General features: G+C 39.2%; 3 protein-coding genes and 2 non-coding genes across 5 annotated transcripts; 1 reads left to right on the forward strand and 4 right to left on the reverse strand.

The window, feature by feature from the left end:
* Positions 1 to 1,066: 1,066 nt before the first annotated feature.
* On the reverse strand, positions 1,067 to 2,783 carry LOC112175321 (L-lactate dehydrogenase A). Its single transcript, XM_024312995.2, has 2 exons — positions 2,018 to 2,783; positions 1,067 to 1,758 (listed from the first exon to the last, which is right to left on the reverse strand). Exons 1-2 carry the CDS (start codon positions 2,624 to 2,626, stop codon positions 1,315 to 1,317), a joined length of 1,053 nt encoding a protein of 350 aa, XP_024168763.1. The 5' UTR covers positions 2,627 to 2,783; the 3' UTR covers positions 1,067 to 1,314.
* Positions 2,784 to 6,408: 3,625 nt separating this feature from the next.
* Positions 6,409 to 6,480, reverse strand: TRNAD-GUC. Its single transcript has one exon. It is a non-coding gene; the product is annotated as a tRNA-Asp (tRNA).
* Positions 6,481 to 6,778: 298 nt separating this feature from the next.
* Positions 6,779 to 6,850, reverse strand: TRNAD-GUC. Its single transcript has one exon. It is a non-coding gene; the product is annotated as a tRNA-Asp (tRNA).
* A 44-nt stretch (positions 6,851 to 6,894) lies between these two features.
* Positions 6,895 to 11,125, forward strand: LOC112175483. Its single transcript, XM_024313158.2, has 5 exons — positions 6,895 to 7,270; positions 7,352 to 7,429; positions 7,531 to 7,615; positions 9,672 to 9,760; positions 10,758 to 11,125. Exons 1-5 carry the CDS (start codon positions 6,965 to 6,967, stop codon positions 10,902 to 10,904), a joined length of 705 nt encoding a protein of 234 aa, XP_024168926.1. The 5' UTR covers positions 6,895 to 6,964; the 3' UTR covers positions 10,905 to 11,125.
* Positions 11,126 to 11,368: 243 nt separating this feature from the next.
* Positions 11,369 to 13,340, reverse strand: LOC112175179. The gene is made up of 4 exons (XM_024312842.2): positions 12,972 to 13,340; positions 12,615 to 12,783; positions 12,290 to 12,354; positions 11,369 to 12,000 (listed from the first exon to the last, which is right to left on the reverse strand). The coding sequence occupies exons 1-4, from the start codon at positions 13,104 to 13,106 to the stop codon at positions 11,821 to 11,823; spliced, it is 549 nt and encodes a 182-aa protein (XP_024168610.1). The 5' UTR covers positions 13,107 to 13,340; the 3' UTR covers positions 11,369 to 11,820.
* Positions 13,341 to 13,943: the final 603 nt, after the last annotated feature.

Consider the following 13,943-nt stretch of genomic DNA (forward strand, 5'->3'; position numbering starts at 1 on the left):
AAAGAAAAAGATGAAGGAGAGGGGTATTAGTGGGATGAATAGTGAGTGGTTCTGGAAAGTATGGAGAAAAAGTGGAAAGTTTTGTGTGAATGGGAATAAAAATAAGTTTATGGGGTGTATGAGAAGTAGATTGCTAGATTTGAGGTGTATGAGAATTTTCCCTTAATTGAATATTATGATATACCCAAAACCCTTGAAATCCTTCTTTTAGCAAATTCAAAGGGATTCCAACAACATATCAAGATCGAGAACCAACTCTCTGATTAATTTTGGTGGAGGACAGTCATACTCATAAGAGAGCAATATCATGTAATTTTGATTCATTCTTCTTCTTATGGTTGAAGATAGAGAGAAAAAGTACAGTAACATATTATTGTATTTCATGTTCAAGGGCGTTTTGGTAAAAATAAGGAGGTCTACTTAGCTTTTCAAGTATTCTAAAAAGTAAATTAGATATATACTAAGCTTGTGAGGTCCATTAATAGCAAATTTAAAGGTTCAACTAGAATCACAAAAAAAAAAACAAGTTGGATTAGGTTTTGTTGTCTGATATATAAAGTCCATTAAACATGAGGGTGTTTGCGAAAATTAGTATGTTGGTAGTAGTGTGTCTTATCGGATAAACATAGACTCCATATGTGGGAAAAAAAAAAAAAAAAGGGTTATGAAGACAGAACATGTGTCGCATGCCCATCTAAGAGTCAATTGTCTAAATAAGAACCAACTTTAGTCCCACATTTAACGGAGAAATGCTTTTTACAATTGCAACAGTAGGTTCCACACTAGTTCACTCTTTTCCAAATCCTCAGCCATGTTAGCTTTGCCGTGAAATGCAAGACTCTGATCGACCTTTGAAAATGACGACAACATGGAAACACCAGTGTCCGTGGTGGATTTATACACAAGCATGAGTCGAAGTGTCGAACTAGAGAATACAAAACAAGTATTGAACGCAGGACTAAGATGCAGTATGGGTGCGCATTTGGCATGATAACATCAGCCGCTTACTCCAATGTTACAACTACAAATGCTTGCAAAGAGAGTAGGGCTACACAGAGCATGTGTATATTGAATGAAGATGCAAGATCAATGATTTGATTTTGCATGCCATTGCTGTCATTCAGGAAATCAATTAAAAGTTACTATTATTCGAACCCAGAGGAGTCTCCGATCCCATGTAAGCATGGCGTCGGACCTCTTTTTAACAAACATTACAAACAAAAACAGCATGATAATAGATAACAGATCCCTCAAGTGGAGGCAAGTGACCAGTTTGTTAGTTGTAACATTCATGTGTCAATTAGTCTTCATTCTTCACAGTCCCAACTGACTCTGCACCTCCAAAATGGTCTTAGCCGAGTCCCTGAGCTTCTGTTCCTCTTCATCTGTCAAATGCACATTGGTCACCCCCAAAACTCCACTCCTTCCGAGCTGAGCCGGCAAGCTCAAGAACACATCCCCACCATCAACACCATAGAACCCCTTTGCAAGCACCGAGACCGGGTGGATACTCCTCTGGTCTCTCAATATGCTCCGAGCTAACCCGGCCGCTGAGTACCCTATTGCCCAAGAAGTATAACCTTTGAGACTTATCACCTCATAAGCACTGTCCACTACTGCTTTGTGAATGCTCTCAAGCGTTTCTTTCTCGTATGCTATCTGCTGCTTCTTTAAGAAACTCAACACCGGAACTCCCCCAACGCTAATGCTCGACCATAGTGCCACTGAGCTATCACCATGCTCCCCCACAATGTAGGCCTAAACCATCCATAAGTAAACAATCAAGCATTTGAATTCACTAATATTGCTCTAGATCAAACAAGCTAAAGTACCAATTTTTGATTTTTTTCACCACTCAAAGTCTTCAAGCCAACGAATAGTCTTAAACCCCATGGAGTTTCAATCAAGTAATAACAGTGCTAAAACCCCATCACCATTGTACCCAAGTTTTTTGTTTAGATTTGAAGCCTTTATATATTCGAAACGAAATTGATCTAAATGAAATGAAGTCACTGACCTGCACATCCTGAGCGTTAACGTCAAGATGATCGGCAATGAGGAACCGAAAGCGGGAGGAGTCCAGATTGGTACCCGACCCGACAACCCGGTTGCTGGGGAACCCGGACAGCTTCCAGGCCACATAGGTCAACACATCGACCGGGTTCGAAACGATCAGCAAAATGGTCTCCGGCGAGTACTTGGCGAGCGGGGGGATGATCTTGCGGAAGAGAGCGACGTTCCTCTGCAGCAGGTTCAGCCTGGACTCGCCGTGGATCTGGCGGGCACCGGCGGTGACAATGCAGAGGTCGGAGCCGGCGGTGACGGCGTAGTCGACGGAGGCGTTGATCTTGGTGCGGGGGAGGAAGGCGGCGGCGTGCTGGAGGTCAAGCATCTCGCCGCGGAGCTTGTCGGGGATGGCGTCGACGAGGACGAGCTCGTCGGCGAGGTCCTGGGTGAGGATGGTCTGGGCGATGGCCATGCCGACGTTGCCGGCGCCGATGACGGAGATCTTGGTCTGGCCGTTGGAGGAGGAGGGAAGGGCGGCGCCGTGGATGGGCTTGAAGAAGGCCTGGGTTAGGTCGAGGCCTCCGGGGCCGAGGGAAGAAGCTGAAGTGCTTTTGTGCATGGCTGGTTTGTTGGGTTTGCTGGAGAGGAGGGGAGGAGGGGAGTGGGGTTTTATGGAGGAGAGAAAGTTGGAGGAGTTGGTGAGTGGGGAGCAAGGTTTGGCGCTTTTTCAAAGGTCAAAGTCTTGAAAGAAAACGAAGAAGAAGCAAAGGAAAGAGTTTGATGACCAATACCGGGGCAGAAGCAAGATTACAGGGGGAGTTGTACGGTTTTGCACCTCGTGGCCGAAGAAAAAGTTTATTCTCGTTGCCAAAAAAAGAGAGAGTTTATTCTCGGTCACCATCGGGGGTTGAATCTTTAATCTCATTCAATAATCGGCAGCATTTTCATCAAGTCATCGAGATCACAATGGAAGTGTTTGTACGTTAAGGAAGGTGTAATTGTCAAAAAAATGTAAGGGGTGACACATTTATATGATTGTGATTTTTTTCATATAATTGTTCAGATGTATAATTATGACTTACGGATACGTAACGTGCAAGACACTGTAAAATTTATTTCAATTTTCATATATAAATGACTTTAACTCAACTAAAATTGTACTAAAGTCATTGGTGATCGATTTCTAGGTTTCGTCGTAAACCTAATTGATTACTTCCAATTACATAAATCAATAGTTTAAACCGCACCTAAAGGTAGGGCATTTCCCATTTTTATAAGAACTTCTATACCATAAATAATGGTATCTCCAATTATAGTCCATCTGGGATGTAAAATATATCTTTTCTCACCATCCCCATAGTGTATGAGACAAATGTATGCATTTTAATTAGGGTCGTATTCTATAGTTACAATTCTACCATATATGTCTTTTTCATTCCGTCGAAAATTGATTTTACAGTAGAGATGCTTATGACCTCCCCCTCTATGCCCTGCGGTAATGATTCCTCTGGGATTACGACATTTACCACAACAATGTTGTCCATAGATCAAATTATTTCGTGGATTGGATTTCACTTGACCATCTACGGCTCCATTGTGAATGCTAGGTGTAGAAGTTATGTATAAATGTATCGCCATGCTATTAAGTATTTTTATTTAAGTTCTTTTCTCTCTAAGAGGTGGAATAGAATAATTCAATTGAAGCGTAATGATCATAGTAATGCATTGTATGTCCTATTATTGTTAGATTTACCAAATATATAACGTCCACAACACCGCAAAATTTATCTTAATTTTGATATACAAAAGTCTTCGTTTCAATTATATAGTACCAAATTCATTATTGCTTCACTTCTCTCAAAGTTTCAATTTTAGTTTTCTCTAATTTTTTTTTTTTTTTTGAATAGAAGTTGATTGTTATTCAATAATCAACAATCAATCGGCCATACCTTACAAAACTTACATAAGAATTCCGGCAATAAAATCCGGTAAAACTTATCCAAACTAAATCAAACTAATTAACATCATTGGGAAGCTCACAATTAAGCGAGCCTATTCAAGAATGACCGAGCTTCACCTCCTACGGAAAGAAATCATTCAACTAGCCCTCCCTTGCTAATCAAGCAATTGTGGTACAAGGCAGGAACTAGAAACGTCATAGAAGACTCATAAAAACTTAATCACCCTCACCAGGTTCTCACCCCTAGCCAGAACAATTAACCAATAAGTATCTCCTTCTCATTCGAGTTGGAGCATAAATCCACGCCTGCATTATTACCTTCCACTTTCTTTGGAGATAATATATGTTTAGCCCAACGTACATACGAATGACCATTCTTCTTTGGAGCTGTCCCCATCGAAATCAGAACCTCCACCAACTCGCCAAGTTGAAATTCCGGCAGTATAAATGCTAAACTAGGTTTAAACACCTTCTTTCTCACACCCAAACCCAATTTTGGGCTTTTTCCAGCAGCAAGCCCAACAGAAAGCCTAGCAGACCCCTCATTTCCCTGCCCAACAGACTGCAGCCCAGTTTACATCCCAGTCAAACCTGCGATCAACCCTAATTCAAAATTAGGGTTTCCCACCGGTTTTTTCGGAGCAGCAACTGCACAGATTGCATCCCCTAACGCCATCTACCCACCACCACCACAGCTTCTCCAGCCCCCGCCGCTACCAGACCCAGCTCTGCCGGCACCTTAGAGAGCACCTCTAGCCCCACGACCGCGGCCACAGACGCCTCCAATCTGGTTGCAGATTCCAGACCATGGCTCTATTCACCTCAGCCCAGCACAGGCAACGAGAGCGCCTCCTCCGCCAGCCTCCTGTCACAAGAACCACCCCCATAGCCAAAGAACCACAAGTCGCACAAAGCCCTTGGCATTTCTCATACTACAGCTCCACCGTCACCGAAACAACAGGTGAAAACTCAAATCTTCGTCGCTCCCAAATCCTCCAGCGAACATCCGAAATCACACAGATCCTCTAGACGGGATCCTTTCTCAGCACCGCTCCTTGGTCAACTCGAACGAAGTCCCCAAAAGCCCGTCCAATTAGGGTAAGGGCTTTCTCATTCCGCAACCCTTTCACAGCCACCCACACCTCAAGGAGATGCAGCGGCGCCGTATCGAGGGCAGAGATTCTATCATAATCTGCCAACAACAACATGGAGTTGTTGTAGAACCAAGGACCCCCAGAGAGTACTTGATTCTTCACCTCCATCTCCTTAAATTGAAAGACAAAGATGTCCTCCTCCTCCTGCCGGGTCAAAACTTTCTCCTTCAATCCCCAAATATTAGAGATCGTCGCCTAGAATGACGGAAGCACCACTGCCTTCTTGGACAGAAGTCGGCCATAGAGATAAAAAAAAAAAAAAAAAAAAAAAAAACGAATCGTGGACAACATCCTCTCCACCAACCAGACTCACCACGACCTCCTCTTACAGTGAAGGAGACACGACCGCCATCTTCTTATAGGGCTCCATCAGTTGCACGGTTAGGGCAAAGAAACCCTAGCAGAGCAAAGTCGACTTTTTGAGAAAAACCAAACCAAATCTTTATGAGTTGGTGATTCTATTTTTTTTTTAATGGGGCCAAGTACAGCTGCGTTTTCAATAATATGCAACATATTCATCAAGATCACAAGGAAATGTTTGTACGTTAAGCAAGGTGTAACACTCATGTTAACTGGCGTTGGGTCAGTTGAAAAGCCAATGGTGCTGCTGATCTGGTGGCTTCCATGGCTTTACGCAAGGTGTGTCCTGTTGATTGGTGCTCCAATCCTCCCCCCTCCCTAATGCGTATTTTGCTTTACGATGTTGCGGCCCCCCCTCCTTAGCTGGGCCTTTGGAGATTGTTACTTGCTTTCTTGTTCTTCGTTTGTTGCTTTGGTTCTTTATTCTCTCTTCTGTTCTGTTTCCTCTGTAATGTTTCTTCAATGCCAAAAAAAAAGAAAAGGTGTAACACATTTTTTTTTTTTTTGAAACTGCATAATACAAAAGACCACAAATCGAACCCATGTTTCTCTATTTTCTTTTCTAATAAAAATATTGGTGACATATCTCAATGAAATCATGCCTTTGATTACAAGCATTTATCTTCTCTGAAACTAAACCAAAAACTTAATTGAAGTTGACACAGATCAAATTCGAGATTGTATTTTTTTTTATTTTTTTTATAAATGAACAAAAAAATAAACACCGTTTCTCTTTTCTGTAATTAAACCAAAAATACAACCAAAGTTGTCACAGATCGAACCTAAGAGCATAATTTTTCTTTATAAATGAACAAAAAAATAAACATTGTTTCTCTTTTCTGTAATTAAACCAAAAATACAACCGAAGTTGTCACAGATTGAACCTAGGAGCATAATTTTTCTTTATAAATGAACAAAAAAATTATACGCCGTTGCCGGGGATCGAACCCGGGTCACCCGCGTGACAGGCGGGAATACTTACCACTATACTACAACGACCCAATGGTGCAAATCACACATTGTTACCACCACCTTCTTGCCCAAAAATATTGGTGACATATCTCAATGAAATCATGCCTTTGGTTACAAGCATTTCTCTTCTCTGAAACTAAACCAAAAATTAAATTGAAGTTGACATAGATCAAATTCGAGATAGTATTTTATTTTTTATTTTTATAAATGAACAAAAAAATAAACATTGTTTCTCTTTTATGTAATTAACCAAAAATACAACCGAAATTGTCACAGATCGAACCTAGGAGCATAATTTTTCTTTATAAATAAACAAAAAAATATACGCCGTTGCCGGGGATCGAACCCGGGTCACCCGCGTGACAGGCGGGAATACTTACCACTATACTACAACGACCCAATGGTGTAAATCACACATTGTTAAAACCTGATCTTCAACATGTAAATTGCTGGAGTTGCCATGTGGTAGAGGGATTGCAAACTCTACAGACGAAGAGAGAGTAGGCACAGAATGGGAGACTCGCACTCCCTAGCAGAGCTGGAGCGAATCCAAACCCAAATCCTCCAACGCATTTCAAGCCTCGAGATCTCCTCCGCCTCTCTTCTTCCCCAACCCATCCCCACCCCCACCCCGACTCAAAACGACGCCGTCCACGACGACACCGAAGCTCGCCTCTCCGCGATTCTCAAATCCAAAGGCGTCAACGACTTCTCCTTCAAGACAGTCGCCTCCGATTACTACGACTGGCCTCTCGAAGCCCGACGCGACGCCGTCGGAGCCGCCTCCATCCACCATCTCTGCAAAACCATTGTTCTGGTACCAAATCAAATCCCTAATCCCTCCTCATTTCCGCTCGCATTTTCGCTTTTGATTATCTAATTCTGAAGTTTTGCTTAGGTTAACACTCAAGCTCCACCTAGTGTGGTTGATTGTAGTGACCGCAACAATTCAAAGTATTATCTTGTGGTAGTTCAGGTACTTCATTTTTCTAGTGGATTGTGTTTTAAAGCAAGAATATTGACAATGCTGGCGTATGAATTATCTGAATGGTGGAACTTTAATGTTTTTGGGCGCAGTATACTGCTCGGTTTAATGCCGAAGCTGTTAAGAACTTCTTGTATACCCTCAACGAAGGCAAAATCGCCAAAAAGAAGTTCAACTGTGAGTTCTTTACACCATCTTAATGATCAATGACTAATGAGTGCTGTTTGCGTATCAAAATTTTTATGTCTTTCTTTGTTTTCTCAATGTTCGGTGAGTTTGAGGTGATTACATCACTTTGCTTGAAATGCTGGGGAGAGATCGACTTTTTATTTTGGAGGATGCCCTTAACTGTTCACTTTAGGTGCAGAGTGTGAGTTTGTAGTGGGTGTTGTATTTAGAAGTTGGTGGTGGTAACAATATGTCTTTATGGTGAATGCATTAATAAGCACTATAAAAATGCAGCAAAGATGGGATTTTGCAATGCAATATTTTGCAAGTTATAGGATGCAGTGTGAGTTAGACGGTAGTGATGCCAATATTATGTCTTTATGGTACACATGGGGGTTTACGACAATTTTATGGAAGGTATAGGTAGCAGTCTGATTTTTTGGTTGGTTCCAAAACTTGTTATTAGTCTATGCATGATTTTCTCAGATACTTCACATTTCTTTTGTCACTTTCTCAAAAAAAGTTGGTCGCATAGATCTTCTTGCGGACCTATCATCCAAGAAAATGGTTTGAAGGATTTTATCTTTGCATTATCAAAATCCTTTCTGCTTGAACAAGTGTCTCAATGGAGATGTATTCCAATGTTATAGGATAACATTTTTTCTTAATCCTTTCTAAACTAGATGGACAATTTTTTTTTTTGAAAGACAATTCAACTCCAGTTATGCTTTTTGTATAGGCACCTGCTTTAAGTGTACAATCACCTTTTTGTTATGCGTATCATAGAATTTGTCACAACAGTCCTTTTTTTTAGATGGCTTTATGTAAGATATTCTCAGATTCTTCTATTTCTTTGTTCACTCTGTTAAAAGGTTGGTCCAACTCTTCGCACATAGTTCTTCTTGGGACCCTTTCATCTAAAAGATATGGTATTCAGGATTTTATCTGTGCGTACATCTAAGATTCAAATAAAGAACTGTACTTTTTGAGCCCTCGCCTTTTAAACTCATGGAGATGTGCTCAAATGGTATTGGATGACATTTTTCTCTACCCTTTTTTGCGTCACTTAGACAGTTGATTAGAAAGCAAAGAAAATTTGTCCAACACCATTCTATATTTGTTGTTTATTAATCCTGTTTTATTTCTATAACCATCCCCTTTTTCCATGTCTACTCTGTGGTGTTCCAAAATTACCTGCAATATGCATGATCTTCTCAGACTCATCCCATTTCTTTCTTCATTCTCTCATAAAAAATTGGCCCAACACTTGGTACATAGTCGGTATCTGTTGTACAAGAAATGCTTGCAGGATTTTATGTGTGCAGACATCAAAAAAATGCTTCTGCTTGAACCTTCTCATTTAAAACCATATAGAGATGTGTTGCAATGTTAATGGATGCCATACTTTCTTCTTCACCATCTGTTGTCTTTTTAGAGTCTTGTTTTGTCAATTCGACCATCGTTTTTTTTTTCCTTGTCTTTTCTATTTACTATAGAAGCACTCTGAAATATGTTGCACATTTGCTTTCAGATCCAAATGTTTTTGAGATAGTTTTATGCACGATCTTTTCAGGTCCAATATGTAGCCTCCCACATCTTTCTTCAGTCTCCCAAAAAAAGTTGTTTCACCTCTTTGCGCAAAGTTGTTATTGGGATCCTACTATCCAAGAAAATGGTTTCCAGGATTTTATCTGTGGGGACATGAAATGAAAAATCTCTCTTTGAACCTTTTTCTGACTCCCAAACAAAATGTATTAATGTTGCTTGATAGCAACTTTTTTTTAATTCTTTTTTACTTGATGGAGTACTGATAGAAAATAATAATAATAATAATAATAACTTGTCCAACTTTGATCTTTATTATTATTATTATTTTTTTATCCCGAATGATTTCTAGAACTCTTTTCTAACAACTACTGTACAAGTGTTCCATAGTTTGCTGCACTGTTGACCTTTTCTCTTTGTTTTCTGTTGTCAGGTTTCTTAATATGTTGAGATCTTCAATTTTTACTTACTTTTTTACTTGTTGTTTCAAGAATGATAGTGGCTGTGTCTGATTATGCAGTGAGGCTTGCACCTGAGGAGACTTCAACACAATTGACTGGGTTTGAGCACAATGCAGTTACATGTGTTGGCATGAAAACAGAAATTCCGGTGAAGACTTGTTTCTTGTTGTTATTTACTTTATATTTGATATGCTTTGCTCCTGGAATTACTTTTGATAATCTCATCGAACCAGAATCATTTTTGCTTGATATGACATCGAAGATTCCCTGCTTTATATTGGCTTTTATGTCTTGATAATTATAACACTTGGTACTGACTGATTCAGAAATCAGATCTGATTTATGAGAGTGATACTAGGATAGAATTGCTACTGAACCATTAATTTTGTTCTTTTAAACTTCCTCTAGCTTTGCACTTTTACTGCACTATGTGCAGACACATTTTTACAACACATCTGCAACCATCCTGTGTTTTGGAAACAAACTACCTCAGTGTCCTTTCATGCTACTCTAAGCTCTAGCAGACAGGCCCCCGAGGTTTGGGAACCCTCTTTACCACTTGAAATCCTTCCAACCTTCAACCAGCCATTGAGCTGGTAAGCTGGTCCACTGCTCCTGAAATCAACTCTCTCGATATTATATCCCTGAGTGTCAAGTTTTGGTTTGCCATATGGTGGTGGTCCATGATATTGGCTGTCTTTTTTTTTCTTTGGCCTGCATTGTATTAGTTGTCTTGTCAATGATTTTCCGCCAGTTTGCCACATTGACAAAAAGCTGATTGACAGTGAGAGTTAGAAATCTATAGCTGGGTTTCCTAGACATCAAACAACTTCTGGTGAGTGTTTGCACATGCATTGATATAGGGAGTGTTATGTAATGTTTGAATTACATAGAAAAGCTTGGAACAATGGATATTCACATTCCTTTCATGTGTCATATAAGATTGTCGTATACGAGAAAAGATAGTAATGACTGAACATTGGGAAATGACTTTGTACTGATTGTCTGTGATCACTGAGCACAACCTAACACATTATTGCGTCATAATTATTGGTAAGCATAGATAAGACAAATGCACATCTGTGCGTATGAAGATGTATTGTAATAGTCTTGTGTTTTTGATTTGATATGTGAGTTGATTTCAGGTGATTTTGGATGAAGCAATTCAAAAACTTAATCCCGATTTCTTCTGGTTGGGTGGCGGAGAGGTTGATCTGAAGCTGGGCATCAAAACCTCGGAGTTCATAAATGTTGTTAAACCTTTTATTGTGAGCTGTAGTAGTAGCACTTGATTGACACAAAGTAGATTCCAAATTTCCATAGGAACAGTACATCAGAGCACATGTTAGAGAGCAGAGACAGAAGAACTGTCATTATCATAGTGATCTTGCAATGAAGAGATGATCCATTTTTCTTTTATTTTCCGTTGAAAGACTGATGCAGCCACTCTTGAATAGTAGACAGATCACTTTTCATGAATATTAGAATGGTTGCGCTAAACTGCATTCAAATATCTAGTTAGCAACTCAGGTGCTTCTACTTCCTTCGTGAAAACTTGGATATTGACATATTGTTGATAGTAATTTCTAAAAGTTTACTTTCTGCAATGTAGTCATGTATGGCATGACCACGAAAAATATGGCGACCTTCTGCTTACAAAGAATGAACTAATATCACTAAATTAAATGTTACTGGACAAAAGCAATATGTTTTAGTTGCTAATTGGACTGGATACGATTAATTTGGAAGAAACATGTTAACAGAAACAAAGCATCCCAGTTTTTATTTAAGAATACCAACCAAACCAATTTACAAGGGGTGCTCTATACATCCCATGTCATATGTCTCAGCGAAGATGATGATGATCACAATCATTCATCCCCTACATACAAACAAATACAATAAGAGAAGCCATCATCCATCAAATCACCATTTTGTCTCTGCCCTCTCTGCTACCAAAAACAAAAACACTACTTCGATGATCTGATTCTGACCCATCAATGAAGAAGACAGAATCTTTATTTTTTGGTTCTTTTCTAAGCAATTTTATTATTTTTGTCGTAGAATTTTCGTAAATTACAAATGTGATACCAACCCACCAAGGAAATTACTGTATTTTTTCAAGAACTAGCTATAGAACAAAGTATACAAACTCATCACAAGTAACTAGGAAGCTGGTTGGTATGATATGAAAGTGTGCATGAATTTCTAGGGCTTTTGATTGTGAATGGGTGGTTTCCTGTGAGGGTTTGCATAGTCCATGACACCGACATCCTCATCGATAGCTGCTTCATTTGAACTTCCCTCAGAATCTGTATTATGATCCTCCTCAATATCATTGTCTTGTTTTGCAGATCCCAGTACCGATCGTGCCTGCCTCTTCAATCCCTGAAAAAGTTCATATCATAACTATCAGATATCTAAGACTGTAAATAATTATCATATAGAACAATGTATTATGAAGGTTGAGTTTCGCTAATTAATGGATAGAACAGTGCAACTGTGCATGCATGAGCGGATCACATGTTCTGATTTCCTCACAGGGGACACTGTCAAGTATATAGATGGCCACTTGCACCATCAATCTATAAGCTAGCTAACACAATCCATCATGTGTAAATTTCTATAAAACCTAAAAATACTTCTTAATGGAATAATGATTGAGTAGATTATGTACCTTCAGTTCAACTTGATATTGCAGGTCAATCTGAGAAGAAGTAGATAATGTAATAATATCATGTCCTGCACATCCCACCACCACCATTCATCAATCATCATCGTCAAGAATATTAACATACATTATATATATACTCACAATAAGAATGTGATAATTAAAATATCTGAAATATATAGCTAGAAGGCACAAAACTAACTGGCGGTTAAGCGCATCGTCATTTATATGGATATATTCTCATTTTCTTATGAAATTTAGGTGCATTAAGACAGCAAAACAAAGAGATCTACTTACTTAACTCAATCGAAGATATATAAGAATTAAGTACCTGATGAAGTTGGTCTAGTGGCAGATTCTCCTTGTTTCCTCGAAAAATCAGCCTTCTCGTGGGTGACTACTGTTTCAGGGTTTTTCACTTCTACTAACATGGAAGGCCTCCAAGTTGATGATGGCATTGACGTGGTCTCCGAAAGTTGGATCCAAACTTTCTCTACACCCTGCACCAAAACCCTAAAATTAATTAGGCTTCTTTAAAATGCATTCGCAACTAACTAGTTGCTCAAATTTACATACATGCAACGTTCTATCAAATATTCATGAAGAGTCAACGTTTCAGTTTCACTCAACTACTTAGATAGAAATAATTTTAATTCAGATCTTTTTGCATGTGGAAAATTTTGCAGACCTCATTAACAGAATCGTGGATTTGACTGCCACTTTCCTTAACAGAGAAGCCTAGAACTCGGCCGGCATTGCATGCATACATATGCATATAGAGACATGATACCAGAACAAGGAGAACAACGATTTTGGAAGACATGATATATCTATCTATGTATGAAAGATCGATATATACGAAAGGATACTGATCGAGGTTACAGTATTTGTGTTTTGAAGCCAAATGTATGACGATATTGAGAGTGGAAATAATTGATATTCTGCTAGCTCTTTCTGTTTGCGATGAGTGTTAGGTTTGTAGGTGATGATCGAGGTGGTATTTGTAGTAAGGGGGGAAGGGAGGAGCAATAAATGCAGGGTCGTGTATGGGACGATAGACGTTCTTAAAGAGAACATGCAGGTGTTTGGCTTATCAATTAACCTCCAATACCAAACTCGATCAATTTTTTGAGGGTCTCCCTTGTCCCCTTCCTTTCTTTATCTCTCTGGCCTTTTATTCAATGTTTTGGGGTCCCTAACAAGCACAAAGCCATTATATATAGAGACACGTAGTTATGTGTAAATGATCATATATGTAGCATAATAAGTAGCCATCAACGAGAAGAAAACTAAATAAACTATAAAAATCAAATATTCATTTTATTCAACATATATAGTAGTTTAACAAAGAAATTAGGGGTGGCAATTTCTGATTGCCCCGACATGATAAGAAGTTAGCAGACTTGGATTAGGGATAATTGCGCTGCATGTCAATTCGTGTCAGTTCAAAATTGACTCGCTAAATAGCATGTCATGTTCGGATTCACTCCTTTGATCCAACTAAACACTAAAGTTGGTTAGTTTAAGACGACAAGTTGTACTATCTGTTGTAATTTTATGTCTTTGTTTGTCATTTCGTGTTGTTTTGTGTCATTTGGTATCTTCTGATGTAGTTTGGTATTAATATATATCTTAATTTCATGATTGAGTTTCAGTAAAT

This window comes from Rosa chinensis, chromosome 7 (assembly GCF_002994745.2).
Source record: "Rosa chinensis cultivar Old Blush chromosome 7, RchiOBHm-V2, whole genome shotgun sequence".
NCBI classification, from domain to species: Eukaryota; Viridiplantae; Streptophyta; class Magnoliopsida; order Rosales; family Rosaceae; genus Rosa; species Rosa chinensis.